This window comes from Plectropomus leopardus, chromosome 14, assembly GCF_026936395.1.
Source record: "Plectropomus leopardus strain MGB_pleo_1.0 chromosome 14, ASM2693639v1, whole genome shotgun sequence".
Lineage (NCBI taxonomy): Eukaryota > Metazoa > Chordata > Actinopteri > Perciformes > Serranidae > Plectropomus > Plectropomus leopardus.
Window position 1 is genome coordinate 23812393 of NC_142189.1, and position 19585 is coordinate 23831977.

The following is a 19585-nucleotide window of genomic DNA, read 5'->3' on the forward strand; positions in this document are numbered from 1 at the left end:
AGTCAGTATAAAAAGCATTCTTTTGCCCCAAGAATGTACATGTATACAGAAACATACTGCTATCTATGTTTATGCTGTTTATTATAAAAGAAGCTAAATCGTTTGCATCGTTGACCAGCTCTTATTTTGTTCTCTGTTTGTTTGTTTGTTCAGTTTGGGAACAAAGCAGTGGCCCAAGTTGCCTGTGATGTGTTTCAGCTGCTCATCTCTCACTGGGAACATCTAAAAAAGTTGGAGCCCACTCTGCCTAAGAAAATCATTGAGGTAGCATGCACAAACATATGCACACACACACACACACACACACAGACACACAGAGTTAAATTTCCAGTAGCCATTAGGGGCCTGTGAGAACATATTAATAGTAAGAAATTGAGTGAAAAGTTCCTGTCAAGTCACTTAAGCTTTCAAATGCGAGTCTTACATGAGTAATTTCTCATGTATATGCATAGTCTACATCTCGAAGCATCACACTCATTTTAGCACACAGCCCTGACTCAGCTGATGAATAGGAGTGTGTCATCCAATTATCTTTTTCCTTGTTTTGTCCCAACACAGATCTTTGTGGCCACAATAGCCTTTTTGTTGCCGAGCGCAGAGCACTCAGCAGTGGAAGCAGACAAAAAGGTACATGTTGGAAAGGAGGGGGACATGAAATGGCTGAGATCTAAAGGCCCTTGATCTATCATGTGGGAATGGTGCATTTGCAGAGGAATGTTTCTGCTGAAGTGATTTTCTTCCTAACGTCTCTTTATCGCTGTATTTTCTGACTCTACAGCTCATATTTATTTCCTGTTGTTTCTCGGGAACTGTACAGCTCTTTTTGGCTTGATTGATATGTTTTGTTTGCTTTGATATTTTAAGACCAAACTTCTACCTCACTTCCTCAGTTAATGGTGTCACTGCTGCTCTGCCTGCTGGACTGGTGCATGGCTGTCCCCCTGAGTCTGCTGCTGGAACCCATCACCATGCCTTCGCTGGAGGACCGCACATCCCAAAAGGCCCCACTACTGGACTACATCTACAGGGTGGGTAGCCTCACTGGCAGCCAGGAGGTGGGAAAAGAGCAGCAAGATTGAAATTACAGGAAAAAAAATCCAAACCTGAAAAATGGCTAACTGTATTCTAATATCCTCTGAAACATAAATATTATTCACCCCCAGTAACAATAGCCCTTTTTATACAGAAATCACACTTTAGGAATGCTACTAAGTCCCTTCTTTATGCCTCCTTTGCATTTTTGCACAGAACCAAACAACGGCAGCATCATTCAGCTCGAGTGTGTTTTCAAATATCATTGCAGTGCCGAAAGGGGCGTGATGTTTCAGCCTCTAGTGTGACATAAAACATACATGTCACCAGCACTTTCTGTACAATAGCAATGGCATAATATTAGTTTTAGTTTAGTAGTATATAGTTTAGTAACATGGCAATAACAATCATTTACCTTATCGGTTTTATGGCGGCTGATCTCATCCTCTGCTCGGAGGGTAAAGAGCCCCTGAATGTCATTGCTTTCCCAATTGACGGACATTGAAGCTGCCGTTCTTCTGCTTTGAGTTAGCCACTAACTGCTAACAGCTGCTTTTTTTAATCTTCCGCAGTGGGTCGCACACATAACAAGCCATCAAAATGTCACACCCATTCTGCCCATGGTCCTGTCCTGCCCCTCCTGTGGCAGCTTAAAGGCAAGCTAAAACTCTGATGGGCTGCCCCCTGTCGGTCGGAGATGTAAATAATCAGAGAGACCCCTCAGTTGTCTGAGATAGCGTCAAGTGGAGTAGTAGTTTTTGTTTTGGTTTTGTCTCTTTTTCTTTCTTTCTTTTTTTTTTTTTTTTTTTGCTTGTCAGTGTGCTGTGCAGTGTACTTCTGCGGACATTATGGTCCCCAGACTCTGCTGCAGTGTGAGCACCCTTGACTGTCACGCTGTACAGGCTGCAGCGGATGTGATGCAGCGACACAGAGCAAGACGCACTGCACTGTAACGCTCTGAGAAAAGATTATCCTCTTCCTTATGCTGAAGTTTATTTACAGCTCATGTCAATTGCTTGATTTCTAGTGCAAAAAAAAGTTGCGGATTTGTGATTTGTTCTTAGCGCCGTTAGTTTGTTTACTATCACATTAATGCCTCTGTTGCACTGAACATCCTGCTGAGCCCCATTCAAACTTTAAAACTTAATATGGTGAGAGAAAAAAAGGACTTGTCGAATATTTGTATTTAACAGCCAAATCTGATTAGACTGACATATTTCTGATGCTTGGGTGAGTTGAAAAGGAGAACCGCCCTACAACTCTGTCCCCACATTCCACAATCATACCTTATATGCAACGGCAAGACAGCATTAATGACGCAAGATTACCGCCCTGAACAGGCAGTATAAAAGTGGCTATAATCTTTGCCGGCATATACAATAACTTTGACCTCCTACCCCCACCAAATGGGCTTGCCACTTTAATTAGACTCACCTCCACCGTGACCTCATCACTATGCCTCATTTAACATTATAGTGGCACAACAGCATAGAAGCACCCGCTGACACGTGTGGTTGACATTTATCATCTCCAGGAAAACCTTACAACTTGCTTTGTAGTAGCATATACTGCATTTCTTTGAAACAGGCAAAATATGCAGTATTCACTCTCTGTATTTGTCCCTCTAACACTTTTATTTCATGTCCTGACCCTGAGGATGAGGGCCAAGCTTCAGGCACAAATGAATGAGGTATTATTCATTCCCTCCTGTCTGGGCAGATGCGGTCAACGGCAGATCTTTGTAAGGATGTCACCCCTGATAAGAAATGGTCCAATTATTCAAACAGGACCCTTTGTCCAGTTGATAAGCCAGGGCTATAAACGCTTGTCCCGGAGATTTGAATGGAATATGTCTTAATATGAGAGCTACTGCAGCTGCTATGAAAGCAAAGACAATTAGGCATGATTGGTTGTCTATCAGCACACAAAAGGCATGGCCCCTCTGGGTTTTGTTGGAAATAATATATTAAGCAAGGCATCACAAGGTGTGACAGTATTAATGCAATATCAAGACCGAAATGTATACATTTCAACAGATAGCCTTGGCCGCTAATTATTCTCTATACTAAGCAGAGAACAGCTTCTCTAATAGAAAACATCTAGGTTTTATAACATCACTGGCCAGTGTCACTGACAGGGTAGCAGGGGTTGTCCATTTAATTTTAATGCTTTGCCTTCCTTTAATTACAGTTTTTATGATCGAATACCAAGCCATCAAACACCAGCACAATACATGTACCCAGCTAATGAAAAAGTTTGTCATGCAGTTTGTCCTGAGTGAGAAAGTGAGAAAAGGGTTTTTTTTTTTTTGGTGAGTAACAGCATGCAGATCGACGTAAAAAAGCCACATTGCGTAAGTCCTAATTGGTTCGCTGGAGTTCTGCTTAAGCTTCTCCATCTGCTCTCTCAGCCTGCCTCGGCAGCCAGCTGCACCACCCCTCCGTGTGTGTGTGTGTGTGTGTGTGTGTGTGTGTGTGTGTGTGTGCGTGTGCGTGTGTGTGTGTGCGTGTGCGTGTGTGTGTGTGAGTGTGAGTGAGGGAGAAAGACAGGGCAAAGACAGGTACATTTGTGCATGTGCACACCTGTATGTCTCTGTTTGCATTGTCATTGTTTGATTTGTGTGCACATAGGCGCATTCATGTATCCATACAATATGTGTCCGTCTAACTACAGTATACTTGTTTTGCTGTGTGTTACCTTCCAGGAACTGTTGCTATGCAAAGTGCAGTCACTTAGTTGTCAAGCACAGCTGTGGGCCCCCAACCCATATCCCTATTTCTGTCTCTCCACATCTCAACAGAGGAAGCTCTTTGGAGCTTTGGCGTAGCAGCTGTTTGGTTCAGGTCTTTTCAGCTTCAAGCCCCCCCCCATGCACCCAGAGGTCTGCTCTGTGGAATCATCCACATACTGTCTACATTGCCCCACACAATACTGTTTCAGATGGCAGGGCCCAGCCTGCCTCTCAGAGCGTCTCTCAGCCAAGTTCGAGCGTATGTGTGTACTGAATGGGATTAGCCTTTGCATGGCTTTACCCAAGTTGCTCTGCTCTGAATGAGAGGCCCCACTCATTTACATACATTAGGCATATGCTTCACCCACTCACATGCAGCACCTTAGCTCCACTCAGATTATACAGTATACAGGTGTGTTTGTGTGTGTGACAGAGCGTGCGTTTGTGGTGGGAGCTGAGCACAAGGATAAAGTCTTAATTAAATCAAACAGTGTAAACCTGTCCAATGGCTGTAATCAACTGCCCCAGTGCGCCTTATCTAGCCCTGCCAACGGATGCTCTGCCATCTGTTATGTAGATCGATACACTCACACATCACAGGAGAAATGGATTAGTGGCAATAAAGACCCTCTTTTCTCTCCCTCCCTCCCCCCCTCCATCGCCTTATGATGTAAATGCAGCATATATTCCCCTATCATGTGCTCCTGGATCATGTCAGTCCAGAGCAGTCCTGCAGGAGTGTCACTGTGCATCGTCTCACCAGACACCACCATTATCAAGCAGGATGATATCTTTGCACATCAAAGTTCAAGTTCAGTCATCAAAGTGCCTATCACTGTCATGCTGCAGGAAAACTACGCAGGCACATTTAATCTGAATTACCAAAGCCTTGTTGCTACCAAGCAGTTTTGCTCAGTTCATTTCAGTGTGAGACACTTAATGATCACTTTTGAGTTTCTATTTTTAAAAGGCGTGGATGGTCAAGTCAAGTCAATTGATTTTATTATCACAAATCACAATTTGCCTCAGAGGGCTTTACAACATACGACATTCCTCTGTCCTTGCACCCTGGCATAAGGAAAAACTCCCCCCAAAAAATCCTTTAGTGGGGGGAAAAATGGTGGAAACTTCAGGAAGAGCAACTGAGGAAGGATCCCTCTTTCAGGACAGACAGATGTGCTATAGATATTGTAAATAACAGTAAAATTACAGTAATATATGGCAAAATGATACATATGTAGTCAACATTTTTATTGTGCTGGGTTAAAGCAACAAATTTAACTAAAAAAATAATCACTTAACGTATAAAAAATCTCATGTCTACAAAATCTATGGTATTGTACATTACACTTTGTTGCACTTTGTTTGGATCATACAAAAACAACCATTTCATTCTGTCTTGTTTTTGTCATTACCTCTCCGTTGAGGTACCTAGCACACTGATCAGATATTAAAAAGGGGAGCTAGAAACACTGCAGTGCGTATATTGGTCAAGAGAGAATCGTCCTCAATGCACCATTCTGCAGTTTTTAAATCTTCCATCGATTGTGACAGACTCCAAACACCCCGGCTGGTTCTTTTTTGTTCTGAAAATGTCGGCATGCAACCCCGTTCCGTTAATTGTTCAGCAAATGCAGTTGTTCCTCTGCATAGGCACTGAAGAGAAAATACAGCAAGAGACAGGAGTGGTGGTGTGGCTTTAAATATCCGGTAACAATCCCGCCACACATTTGAGGTCCTGACGCATCAAGCCAAAATTCAGCCATTGATCAATGTCGGGCAGTAAAGGAAAATGCTATTTGGCTGTTGGCTGTAGCCTTTGTGGTGTGTTTATGTGTATTTTTTGGCCAAGGCACATACAATGTGAGGCAATGCAACAGTTGTTCTTGGTCACCACTAATTCTTTGATGTGGGTTTGGTGTTTCTGGCTTTAAGAATACTGTCCATCAGGATTCCCGCAGCTCCCTATAAAGTCTTAAAAGGCATAGATTTCATTAATCTAAAAATAAGGCCTTAATTGGTATTGAAATTACTTAGATTTATCTTTCAAAAGTCTTATAAATTTTCAGACACGGGAAGTAGGATTTTATGAATGTTTTTTTTTTTCCGGCGCTGCATTGTAAAATCTCAAAATAATTCATAACATATATTTTTTGTTTAATAATATCATAAATTCTTTTTCTTAAACTGGTCATGCTGGGAATCCAAGCAGTGGAATCTCACATACAGAGTGAGAAATAAAATCACCAATAAAACCGTCTAGAAATGCAAGATATTTCCAATTTTGTTTGCTTAACCAAATAGAATATGATATGTTTATGGTCTTCTATGTGTTCCACTCTAAAAAAAAAAAAGGTTTTTATTTAGCATTTGCTGTAGGTAATACAACTTTTTCACTGTACAAAAAAAAATCGTGATTTATATGAAGATAAAAATTTGGGCAAAATAAAAATGTTGTTTAATTTTGGTTTTTAGAAAACTGGTCTTACACTTCAGTCTGAGTGGCAATAAAAAAGTCTTTAAAAGTCTTAAATCTAACTTGCCTTGAGCTGCAGGAGCCCTGGTCCACAGTGTAAACAGCGCAAACAGATCTACAGTTTGGGTACATGTCCGAAAGGGTTACATAGGGCTAAAATATTTAATGTGTTTAATAGAGTTGCAGCATAAATCCCTCATTTTCTTTACTGTTTCTCAGGTACTGCATTGTTGCATCTCTGGATCCAACCTGCACACCCAACAGAGCCACTACCTCCTCAGCCTGTCAGACTTGTCCACTGACTATGACCTCATGTTGGGTCAGGTTAAGAGCTTCGAGCCACCACCCTCCCAGACAACCACCACCGACTTCGGCAACCTGCTCACCGTAGCTGAAGGTAAGAACGTGGAGCCATCCTGATGCCCCTTTTTACTACCCGCTGTGTAGAATACTGCTCTAGGCTCAACGATAAAATGATGATGATTTTTTGGGTGCTTAGCATGTGTGTGTATGTATGGATGTGTGATGGAGTAAAATAGTGGTGGCTCTCAGCTGCCACATCATAGCTTATCCCCAGATGACTATCTCTGATCACTTCAGTTCATTTCAGCTCCTCCTGACAGACCACAGAGACATATATTCCCCCCCTAAAAAATATCCAAAAACAGATTACAGGGAAAAGCAAATTCTGAGTAGCCCCATCCATTTGGAGGCTCTCCATTAAATGTCAATATCTTATTAAAAGTATGAAAAGGAAATCAACCATCACAGGGAAAGGAATGTACGCATTAGTACTCAGCCCTAGAGAGAAGACCCATTATGGGGTTTAGATAAAAATGCCATTTTTTTTCTTTTTTTTTTGTGACCTTGTGATTCCATTAAGCAATGAATTCCACTCTCCCTCGTGTCCTCAACTTCTGAAAAGTCCTTAGAGCCCAAATAGAAAGTGCTGTCCTCAGAAACAATGTAAGAAATCTGAACAGTAGCTTTTGCCTGGAAAATTTCACCACACCTCTCTGCTTTCCGGTGCACAGCTGCAACAGATTCTTAGTTGAAATAACAAAACACTATCAAAAGGGCAAACCAAAGAGTGCCGGCCTAGTTATATTCATGCCCCCACCTCATATTGATCAAGTCACATCAAAGGGCTAGTGTATCTCTAATGCAGCTTGGCCTGCTTTCTAAAGAGCTTTCTCCACTTTGATGGGGGGATGATGGTATTGATAGCACTGTCACAATGCAGGAGTGCATCTTCTTGTTTTTCCCACATCACTGCAGAATAAAGCACGGCATGCCTTTCACTTGGGAGGAAAAACCTGTGCATTTACATAAATGCAATTCGCTAAGTAGAGTCCTATTAAGCCGCCTGTAAAGATGGTGGTTCTCATTAGCACTCAGCCAGTCTCAACGCTTGTCCATTGTAAGAAGACTCAATGGCCTTTTCAAAGTTGTCTCTCATGATTAGATGCTACCTACTTAGAGGTGTGCCGGCCGAGCTATTGTGAGAAATGAATAAAGTACCCCTATTAGTAATCATAAATGAGATTTTGGCTTTGTATGAAAAGAGCTAACAGAGATGATAGCATGTCTACACACAAATGTGGGGCTAGCAAAGTGTGCACTGGACGTATGATAAAAGAAAGCCCCATGTGCAGCTTTATTCTAAACCCATCAGTAACTTTAACCACTGACCACGTTGTACAGTTTCTCATGTGTATTTTCCGTCTCAGTATTTTTATCTCCCTGCCCTCGTTCCTCCAACAGAAAAGCGACGTCGGAACATGGAGCTGATTCCCCTGACGGCACGGATGGTCATGACACACCTGGTGAACCATCTGGGCCATCATCCACTGAGCGGTGGCCCCGCCCTTCTCCACAGCCTCGTGAGCGAGAATCATGACAATCCGTATGTGGAGTCGTCCGAGCTTTCCTCTGAGGTCTTTAAAAGCCCCAACCTGCAGCTGTTTGTCTTCAATGATAGCACGCTGGTGTCATACCTGCAGATCCCTGCAGAGACACCCACTGCGGGACAGCCCCCTCAACCTTCCTCACAAGTGCGCGTAATTGTCCGGGACATCTCGGGCAAATACTCGTGGGATGGCGCGATCCTCTACTGCACCACACAGGAAGACTCTGTTGATGCTGGAGTTTTTACTGCAGTTGATCGTCCTCTTTCTGCCACCACCACCGTCACTTACAGCAGAAACCAGCCCAACTCTCCGACAAAGGGGCCGTACAAAAATCACTGCTCGGACTCTCTCTCTGATTGCTGTGAGGAGGAAGAGGTGGATGTTTTGGATACACTTTTGGAGGACCTGGGCCACAGCAGCCCAGAGTGCCTGCCTCAGCCGCAACTCAAACTCAACCAGCCCGCCCCCTCACCCCATGGCATGAACTTCGAGCAAGAGAGCGCCATTCTGGACGCCATTCTGCGTCAGACACAGCAGGAGGAAGAGCAAGTGAGGAGGTGGGACGCTGATGTAAGCTTTCGTGCCGCCTGCCAGAGGGAACCCTCCCACCAGGAACCAAAGGCTCCTTTCTACTTCTGCCGGCTGCTGCTTAATGACCTTGGCATGAACTCTTGTGACCGCAGGTACACTACCAACTGAAATAGGCTACAATTACTGGGTGGATTTGCACTGTAGTAGAAGGAGAAAAAGGCAAACAGAGGAAAGTGGGATTGTAAGAAGTCATGCAGGGGTCCGTTGCTTATTTCTTTTATCGTTCAGTCTGCAAACCACATTTTAAATGTAATCACTATTACAGAGAAAATAACAACCTGTTTGAACGTCTGCAGCCTAATGCTATTCTTGAGTAATTTCCGTGCTGATGTAACAGGCTCTGCAGCTGTTGCACCAGCTGTGCATAAGTCAAAATGTAGCTTAAGTTATAACACAGGAAGTGATTGACGCTATGACTTGATCTCTGTGTTTGCATTGTACAGGTTCCGATGTAGGCTCAGATATAACATAAAGTTTACACCCATCCCTCCACTGGATGTAAAGTCGTAAAAGTTAACTCAATCATTAATCAATAGAATATGTGTTTGGTAATGTTATAGTAGTTTCAACTCTGATGCCACTGTAGTTATTTTGCAGTACACTTATGGTAATCATAATGCGTTGTCCCAGTTTACTGACCCTTTTTGTGATTAAGTTTTTAGCCAATAATTTAAGCCATTGAACCGTCTTCGCTGTTGCAATGTTAAAATGAGCACGAGACACACTATTGAACATGACAGTAAAATAATGTTACATTTAAAACATCATGTAAGACAGTGATTGACGACACAAGTAACTTACTTTATTTTCTGTGAGGTCAGTTAAAATACAGTGATGTAAAAGAGTGATCACGCCGAATAGGCTGTAACCAAATTGAACTCGCCTAGTGTTTGAACCTGAACATAGCAACAGTATTATCATTTTTTAAGCGTTGCTACAAAAATGAAAGAAACCTGGGGTGCCGGTGGCTCAGCGGATAGAGCAGGCACCCCATGTACAGAGGCTGAGTCCTCGCTGCAGCGATCGCAGGTTCGATTCTGACCTTGGCCCTTTGCTGCATGTCGTCCCCTCTCTCTCCCCCTTTCACACGTATAAACTGTCCTATCAAATAAAGGCCACGAAAAAGCCTAAAAAATATCTTTAAAAAAAAAAATGAAAGAAACCTGCTAACAGACTGGGACGATGTTTCGATGTTGCTGGGACATTACTTTGGTTAGTGTGGACTTAATGGCGGTGTATTTAAGATTAACTTTACATCTCTGGTGCAACCAACCATCCACACAGGTTTAGTATCAGAGTAACTAGTTTCAAGTTAGCGTTCAGTGTGGACTTTGCTCCCTAACTTAAGTGAGAACTTAACGCACAGCTGGTGCAACAGGCTGCTGGTTAGTTGGTTGATTTTTAATCAGTTTTTAATCTTTAATAAGGCCATGTTTCCTTCAATGTGTTTCTTTTTCCAGCTGAAAAACATAAGCTGTTCTTCAGCACTTGTATTTGTCGTCTGTCAGAGTTTGTGTTTGTCCCTTCCCTTCTCCACTGTGATTGGGCAGCTAGTGACAGTGACGTGCTCAGCATTTTATCCCAAGTTAAACATTTTTCAACTTTTGTTTTTAATTGGAAGATGAATAAATTATCACATAAGACATTCAGTGTGGGACATATCACAGAATGGCTGATGTTCGCTTCTGGGCTAAAAATAGTAAGTCTCTCTCTCGCATGCAGCGTTACAGAGATATTTGACATTAGTAACATTTTTGTTGTTTTTTTACATCGTCATCCCTAGAGTTACCTTCTATAGTGTCCAGTTTGTGTCATCAGTCCTGTTCAAAGCTTAGTGGTGAGATGGACTTGCATGCAACTCAGGTGGAAAAGCATTGCAGTGCATAGATTAGTTGCATTTATTTTCAGTAGACATCAATATTTTTTCAGGAAAAAAAAACTTAACTACCAGGTAGATTGCACTCTGAACTGTGGTGATTTATTTAATCTAGAGATAACATGCAGTTTTTTTTCCCCAATTTACTAACCAATTCGTTGATGAGTGGGTAGAATTTTTGTCGACCAACATTTTCTTTGGTTGAATAAAGTCCTACTTCCTTCATCCTCAAAGTAACTCAGCTGTTGGCTCGTTACTCAAAGAGAGAAAGAGCAAAGTTAAAAGCCCGCTGGAGTCTGGAGTGTCTTAATCTCCTCTCCACGGGGTAAAAGTGCCCAGCTGTTTTCACTAAGGTCTACCTTGCAGAGCCACATCTTTGCTGCGCTTCCCCGTAAATTAAAAGCTTACACCTCTTAATGGTGGTGCACCGTGCACACAGCTAGTAGGAGATTGCTGCGTGCACCTGTGCCTTTTTCTCCTTTGTTAATCTTGTCTGCCAAACAAAAGTTTGGTTGAAAACAGTTTTGGTTTTTTTTTTTACAATTTGCTGGTATATTATACCACTTTTCATATACCCATTATTGTTGCCAGAATGTGCAGTTTCCTGAATTGTGTTTTATATACAGAATAGAAAATATCGTGTTTAATCAAGGATGTTTTCTTTTATCCAAACAGAAAAAGTTTCCATTTGTTGAAGAAAAACTCCAAACTCTTAAGGGAACTGAAGAACTTGGATTCCAGGCAATGGTAATATATAAATTCAATATGGATTTTTATAAATGTTTGTATTTGCATCTTCTACTCATCAAGCTGTCACAGCAGCTCTATGGTAAACCTGCCACTACATAACCGACATTAACACTGATTATAAATCATACAGTTGCTCCAAGCAGGTTATATTGCCCCCTCCCTCCCTTCCTCCCCCATGATCTTTATAATTTGTATCATCTCCTGTTGATCACAGCCCTGGAAGTCTCCCACTATCACTCTTGCTGTCCCGCTCTGACTGTGGCTCTCTTAGTCCAATCAATAAGTACACCACACGTTGCTAATGACAGGAGCTTATTAAGGATTTCCCTCAGGACCGGACTTCATTTTCCCAGATGGCCAGACTTGGTTGGGCAATAACAACCTGTGCACAAGCATGCAAAATGCTGTAAATCTACCCCAGCATGATGTACTGCCATGGCAACAGGGAAAACATTTCCAGACAAACTTGGGTTTTTTTCCCATTTTGCTATTCTAATTTAATTCAGCAAATCAATTACACTTACATGCCCATTTTACATTGATAACCAGTGTAGTGTTTTGAGTCATTGGATTTACATTTCAAAGCATTTTCATCTCAAGTGGTGAGAGCGGTGAGAAGCTTCTCACATTGTGTTCAAGAAATCCGCTGCTGTTGTTGCGCTTTTTAATATTGGCAACTATGTGTTTTTGTTCTGTAGTCGAGAGACACACAAGATTGCTGTGTTCTACATTAGTGAGGGCCAAGAGGACAAGTGCTCCATCTTATCTAACAGCGCAGGCAGCCAGGCCTATGAAGACTTTGTGTCTGGACTGGGATGGGAGGTACTGACAACCACACCCGCAAATCAGCACACCCTTTGTATCTAAAGTTGCAGCTTAATATGCACATGCTCACACTCAGAACACGTTGAATTTGATATTTTTCCCTCAGGTGGACCTGGCTACACACTGTGGCTTTATGGGCGGCCTCCAGAGAAATGGCAGCACAGGTCTAACAGCCCCTTACTATGCTACCTCCACCGTGGAAGCCATCTTCCACGTCTCCACACGTATGCCATCTGATTCTGATGACAGCCTCACCAAAAAGGTAAAGAATCACGATGTCTTTGGAACCTATTATGGCTTTTGACAATTCCTGCCTGTCCGTGACTTTTGGGTTATTGTAATGTGTGTTGTCTTTCCCTTTTTTTTATCTTTATTTGGATCCCCATTATCACAGCATTAGCTATTCTTTCTGGGGTCCCCACACACACATATACATGAATACATACAGACTTAAAACAATACTACGGATAAACACAATGAACAAAACAACTCATCTTGTTGGTTTAACAGTGAATGCAGAAAAAAGACACTATCCTTTTGATAGCAGATTTGACTTTGGGCTTACAAATAATACAAATAATTCTTAATAAGCATCATTGTCTGATTGACCTATTTTCCGTGAAAGTAGAAGCCTCTCAGATGAGAAGTGAAACATCCTCAAGAAACTCTAGCATGTAGCGCTGCAATAAAGCACGATATAACACTCAGGACGTAGTATCTCTTGTATTAATTGTACACCTCCATTCCTGAATATGTCAAGAAACAGTCGAAAATTCTGCTTTGCCTGTTTGATGCAGTGAAATGGCTACACAGCCCTGCCTGCCCATAGCAGTGTGTTGTTGTAGCCTTCAGCTCTGTGTTAAGCTGTGATCAGGAGGTGTGACTCCAGAGTGCGGGCATTGATTAGTGACCCTGGCCAGGCAGGCCTGAGGAGTAGAGAGTCGCAGGCGCGTGAGTGAAGAGAGGGCATGTGCCGCTGCGGTAATGACTATGATTCTCCCTGCCCCTGCCCCCCTCCCTGTGTGCTGTGACCAGGGCCTGGATTCAGCCATTAGCTCTCCCTGCTAGGGCAGGCGCCGGCCGGATGCCGGCAGGATCCTTTTATCCAATTCCTGCTGCCGCCACAGGAGCGATCGATTGGGTTCTGCAGTGGGATTCTGAGCCGTAGTGCACCAGTAGCAGTTAGCACGAAGAAATGAGCCGCAAGGCCCCTGCCCGTGCTGCCAATCTTCTCATAGAGTACCCTGCTGAGAAGGGAAATTCATCAGGCTCTCTTCATATCCAGCCCCCCCCCCCAGTCCTCCACAGACCTTCCCCCTCTCCGTTTTACAAATAGCCCCCTGCTCCTTCCGAACCCATCCTGAACCTTTGCTTAGTGACTGCAAAAATTAGTTAGCCTGAGTAAAGATTCTGACTTTGGTCAGCCAGAGTGAGGCGCTGGAGGGGCGGCCATGCCCAGAGTGGAGTGTGCTGCCACTCTTCTTCCATTCATTTTACAGGGAACTTCTGTAATTGCTCGTACTCACCTTGCACAGATCTCCACACCAGCCAGAGGCTGCACAGAAATTGGCAGGCTGGCCGCATGCATGGATGCGTCTGAAAAAAGATGGCAGGGCAAAGAGAAGAGAAAGTGGTATGAAGAATTGGATTGAGAAACAGGCTTTGTCTGTGCCCAAGTAGGATGTTTCCCTGTCAATTTAAAAATAACACTTTTAGTCCAGCAGTCACCCACTTTACTGCCTGTAACCATAGAGGCATACTGTGGGGGAGCGACGGATGGGCGAGCTCTCGCTGGGCAGACTGCCTGTTTGAAGACGAAGGAGGGGAAAGAGAAAAAAAAGAAAAACAGCTAAACCAAAAAGAAAAGAGGGAAAACCATGAATTCCTCAATCCAATTTTGGGTTTTAGGGCAGTGCAGGCTGCGGCAGTAGCAGCTGGCTTCAGTAATGCGGTTATAGAAGCGACCTGCAGGGTTGGGGTCAGGCCATGAAGACCGCGTGCGTGTGTATGTGTGTGTCTGTGAAAGAGAGGGAAATAGACGGGTGCCTTAGCTATCACATTCACCCCCAGGCACCACAGCTTAACTGGGCTGCTGCAGGTTGTTTTTATAAGGAGCCTCTTGTGTTCTGGGGTCCTCTGGTCTGCTGTCTCTGCATGTGTGAAGCCCATTGGCTGGGTGGGAGGTCAAAGAGGGCTAATTGGACAAGAGCCTTTGACTCGAATCACATTTTATAAAAGAAGTCTCAAACATTTGGATGTGATTAACAAGGGAGTGAATAGATCGGTGCAGAAGATGATTGACTGGAGCATAAGCATCCTCATTAAACTTGTGATTAAGCTCATCCAAATGCTAATATCTTAACCCAAATTAACATCCCAGTGTTGATTGTCTGCCGCAAATGCATATTCAACATTTTCTCTGAAATTGTCCCAGTGACTGACCTGGTTGGTACCTGCTGATCCTTGGACAGACAGACTGAACTGGCGAGCTCCAGTAATCAGCATGCCGTGGATTTGTTTAAGATTACCTTATTACCATAATTAAGGGCTTATAATAGAATGTGCTAATTGCATTTTTGGTGGCGAGGGCATGTTTCTTAATGGCTCATTAGGCCCACAGTACATTGGCAGATGTTTTCTTCCAAGTAGAGGCTCACTTTTCAGCGTCCATGATACCCCAGAACACATCACTGGGTTCCCAGCTAATAAGTGATTTACACTTGTCAGAGAATATAATGTGGTTGTGTCTCTTTATTTTACTCTGGGTAGGGAAAAGCTGTTTACCTATTTCAAACTAGCATCAGTCAATTTCCTGTCATTTACCTTCTTGTCCAGCCCAGTTTCATTTGGGTTTGTGAATAGAGTGGAAATGGGAAGCAATTTAATCCCTGATGGGGAAAGTCAATTGGATTTAAATTATTTGCTTTTGAAATGCTCAATTTTGTTCATTTTGTGTTGGCAATTTGAATTTGTAATGAAAAAGCTATAAAAAGAGTCAAAGCCAGAGCCCAGACCCCTATTTAAATCATTGTTTTCAGACAAAGTTTGTGATTTAGTTGTAAGCAGTCACCTTGCTCCTGCACCTGCTGCAATTATCTTCAGAACACACTACATCACAACTGAATAACACATTAAATAGGATATTTCTGTATGCATTGATAAAAGCCAGTTACAGCATTTGAGAGTAAATAATTTTTATTATCCCCTTCGACATACCTCTTATACCTCACTTCTAGAGGTGTGGGCCAAAGGTACTGGCTGGAAAAACCCGGTGACATGCCTAATCTCACTAAATATGTGCTCTTGTCATCATCACCGTAGGGATGAAAATTACCTACACTCGCCAGGCACTTGATTAGACTGATTTTGTTTGTTTGGCAGCTGCGTCACCTGGGAAATGATGAGGTGCACATAGTGTGGTCAGAGCACTCCAGGGACTACCGACGTGGCATCATCCCAACCGACTTTGGAGACGTGCTGATTATCGTCTACCCAATGAAGAACCACATGTACTTCATCCAGATCATGAAGAAACCACAGGTAAACCACTGCAGTCAGCTAATTTTAAGATAAGGGCTAGGTGATACTGAGAAACTTGACCAAATACCTCGATATCAAAATTGAGACGATATTACAGGGTTGACTGTTGGTGCTTTCACAGAATATTTGCACACTGACATTTCTGATTTAAAAAAAAACAAAAAAACATTTGTAATGTGGATATAATGGCAAATGGAGAGATGAGGTAATAGATAATGAAAGATAATCCAGTCCAAAATCCAATAAATATTTATTCATGAAGCACATTTAAAAACAACAGATGACCAAACTAATGTAAAATTAAAAAGACTTTTTTTTAAAAAAATTAATTAATAATAATAATGATAATAATAGGGAAAGCACAGAGACCAACAATAATAATACTACAGCTTGAACAGTCTGGTGAGTTCAGACAATGGCATTACTGTAGCTTTTAAAACCAGTAAAGACAACACTTATGATATTACAATACCTAAAATCTAGGACAATATCTCGTCTCATATGATGATGATACATTCTATATTGCCCTGAGTTATCGTCAACTGTATGCATACAGTGCGCATCAACTCGGTGAAACTTGAAAGTTACTCTTAATGTATGTGATTTAACCTTCTTAAAATTTACCTCCTCCTGTTTTATAGTAACAATGACAAAGCGTCTTAGTTTCCAGACACAGTAACCAAGGCTAATTTCGGCACTGCGCTAATTTCCTGTCTCTGTTCACGAGTTAAAGGCAGCCGTCCCTTCTCCTTACTTCCTATTCAGGCTTTGCCATGAGTTTTAAAGGTCCTTTCTGCTTTTCTGGTGTCTGTCTGAAGGCTCTCAGTTTCCCCTACTCCAGCTGTGCATTATTACCCACACTGTGGGTATGTGCTCTCAGAGATGCTTACTATCCTTTCCCGGCTAGCTTTCATCTTGGCTACTCTTCAGTACTGCACTCGATGTGTGGCCTTCCAGAGGAAAGTGAAATATCTTTGTCTGAGAATGGCTGCCTTCAGTTGTTCAGGTATATCCACATCATTCAGGATAAAAAAAAAACCTCATAATAATCCAGTTCTGTATTCCACATTGTTAAGGAATTATTTTTTCTTTCAAACGAGTAATTTTTCAGAGATGACGGAGAAATGCGCACTACAATGTGGGAAACAATATAATCTCAGTTTAGCTTTATGAGGACAGTACAAGGTATAACGTTAGCCTCAGCTGACCTTCTAACCTATGGAGGAATGACTGACTCTAAAACATGGAAAGCATAGGACCAATTTAGTTATTTATTCATCCACTTGTATTCATATTGCCAAAAACTGCATATGTCCATGCAATGTTAAATTGTTAGCTGTGTTTTGACCACACAGACAGACCAGCCCTTTGAAGAATTAGCTGTCATGCATGACTATAGAGGCGTGTATTTGTTTCATATGGTGTTAGTTATAACAGTGTTTTTCCTTCTCACATATTTTTCAGTCAGATTATGCTGATTACCAAGAGAAATGATCATTAGTAACAATGTATTTTCATCCTTGTTGAAATCAAAATGATCCAACTCATAGTTTGCATGCTTACACTAAAGCTAACTGCTGTCGTTTAGACCCGTTAGAGACTGTTTGGATTGTTCATGTTGGATAGCTAAATTTAGCAAAGCCTTTTTACTTACTTACCTACCTTTTTTCAGACTTTTTTTTAATAGATTAGATACTTACTAAATAACACAAAAACAAGCATGCTTTAAAGTGGCAATCGGAGAGGTTTCATTCCTGATTGATTTGGTGCCACCTTAGAGGCTTGTAGTAATAGCAAAGGTGGCTTAAAGCTGGTTTCATATTTCTACGTTGAGGCTTTGCATTGATGTGCACTGCAAATATCATTGGCTTGTGCTATCAAGGTTAGCATGCAGTATATGTAGGGAAAACATGTCCAGCTAAAGACGATTTTTTTTTTTTTTTAACCTTGTGGGTTGTTATGGTTTTGTGTAATTTTGTCTCTATTAAGCCACTTTTCGTGTATGTTTTAATATGTGTTTGTTGAATCAGTCAAATGTTACAGCACTTGACATAGATAACCCACTGCCAACTGCCGTTTTATAGGTGTGATTGTAGAGCAACAAAGTCTGAACATGTGGCTAGAAACCTCACCTCATTGGTAATTGAATTAAATATTTATGGAAGCATAATCTAGTGTCAGGGCTTTGTTTTTTCTTCTAAACAAAGAGAAATTCCTGCACAAGTGTAAATGCTCACAACGGCGCTGGCCACCTGCATAGGCTACGGCATTGGCTCTGCATAGAGTCAATGTATAACTTGGCCTTTTACCATAATTCTGTGAACAACCACGATCTGATTTTACGCTGCACAAGGCACAAATCTGCAGACAAGGTAAAGTGAAACGTGTTGGTTACCTCACAAGTTGAAGATGTGCAGTCTGTCGCCTGTGGCTCTAATCATCTAACAGCTCACTGTGGCTGCTGCTTCTTGTTCCATTTCAAACTGATCCACTGTCAGAAAATGCTGAAAATGAATGTCATCTTGTTTTATAGTGGCATCTTTGATGAACAATAAATGCTAAAGTCACTAAAAAAACACTTTTGATTTCCTGTAACTGCTTCATAATAAAAACCAATCAATCATCTTTTAATGTGAAGCTGCAGCAGTATGAAATGTTGGGCTTACATTAGCAGTAAGTTAATTCAGCGTTTTTTTTCCTTCAAATTGTCACACTCGACACTCAGTTCATACTACTGCAAATGTGTAAATACTGCAATACTTTTATCAGTGGGCCATAGGCTCAATTGTCAATGTATTACCTCATTTGGCAATGGATAGTGACTTAACAGACATTTTCTTATTACTTAAAGTTTAAATACTTGTTAACGTGGTATAACGTGTATACGTGGTTGCCAGCTGTTAACAAAATGAGTGCATTAAACAGCCTCAGCATAGTGGAGGGTACTATAGCTTAAGCACAGTTGGGAGAAAGGCAGAGGCTGCCATCGTTCTGCCCCCCAACCCCACCCCATGCAAGCCAGCAAATATTTCCAAAATTCTAAAACTTTTAACTGCCTTCGCCTTTTCCAGAACCTGTGATGCTGTCTACTCAGGTTTTTAGTTTACACAGTGTCACACAGTTTTTGAACATATGATTACATTAATGTGGTCTGTGTCATTTCTGGTTAAAATCCATTTATTGTACAATTTGACTGGTTATTATTCCAGCTTGGCTTCAACTATCAAGTTGAAGACAGCAGGACCTTTCGGAGACTTTGACATTCACGTCAACTTCCAGGTCAACGACCATTGAGCTTCAGTGATTAAGGGCCCCCTTCCAATATGCATGAACAGACGCGTGTACCCACACACACTCACACGCTGCCGCTGAAATGCATATTGCCCCTTTGTATTTGTTCGGTAGCTCAATATGAGGGCATTGTTTAGTATTGATTGTCATTTTAATTTCATTTGCCAAACATTGATTCACATTAGATATGTGTGGTTGTCATGCAAAGTTAGGTAAAAATCCAATTTCAACTTGAACCCTTGCCCTAAACAGATGGAGAAACGGTTAAAAAAAAAAAAGTAGAGGAACAAAAAGATTCTAATCAGCTCTTTCTAATTTTCGGGCACTCACATACAATGACAGGACACTGACCAAATTAACTTTTGATCAGTGTGGATGTTTTGAAGCCTCACATTCTTGTTATTTTTTTTTCTCTCTCTTAACTTCCCCAGGTTCCTTTCTTCGGGCCTCTGTTTAATGGCGCCATCATCACTGGGACGCTGCTGCCGAGCTTGGTGCGGGCCACCTGTATCAATGCCAGCAGAGCTGTCAAATCCCGGCTGACTCTCTACCAGAGCTTGTAT

General features: G+C 42.0%; 1 protein-coding gene across 6 annotated transcripts in view; it reads left to right on the forward strand.

Moving 5' to 3' along the window:
* Positions 1 to 19585, forward strand: part of ralgapa2 (Ral GTPase activating protein catalytic subunit alpha 2) — a 119221-nt gene that overhangs the window by 62571 nt on the left and 37065 nt on the right. For all 6 annotated transcript variants that reach the window (XM_088087082.1, XM_088087083.1, XM_088087081.1 and 3 more), the window contains 10 exons: positions 154 to 264; positions 559 to 627; positions 891 to 1028; positions 6459 to 6636; positions 8004 to 8832; positions 11292 to 11363; positions 12065 to 12188; positions 12298 to 12453; positions 15573 to 15731; positions 19454 to 19581. In XM_088087082.1, coding sequence (XP_087943208.1) covers positions 154 to 264; positions 559 to 627; positions 891 to 1028; positions 6459 to 6636; positions 8004 to 8832; positions 11292 to 11363; positions 12065 to 12188; positions 12298 to 12453; positions 15573 to 15731; positions 19454 to 19581 — 1964 coding nt within the window. The remainder of the gene's footprint in view (positions 1 to 153; positions 265 to 558; positions 628 to 890; positions 1029 to 6458; positions 6637 to 8003; positions 8833 to 11291; positions 11364 to 12064; positions 12189 to 12297; positions 12454 to 15572; positions 15732 to 19453; positions 19582 to 19585) is intronic.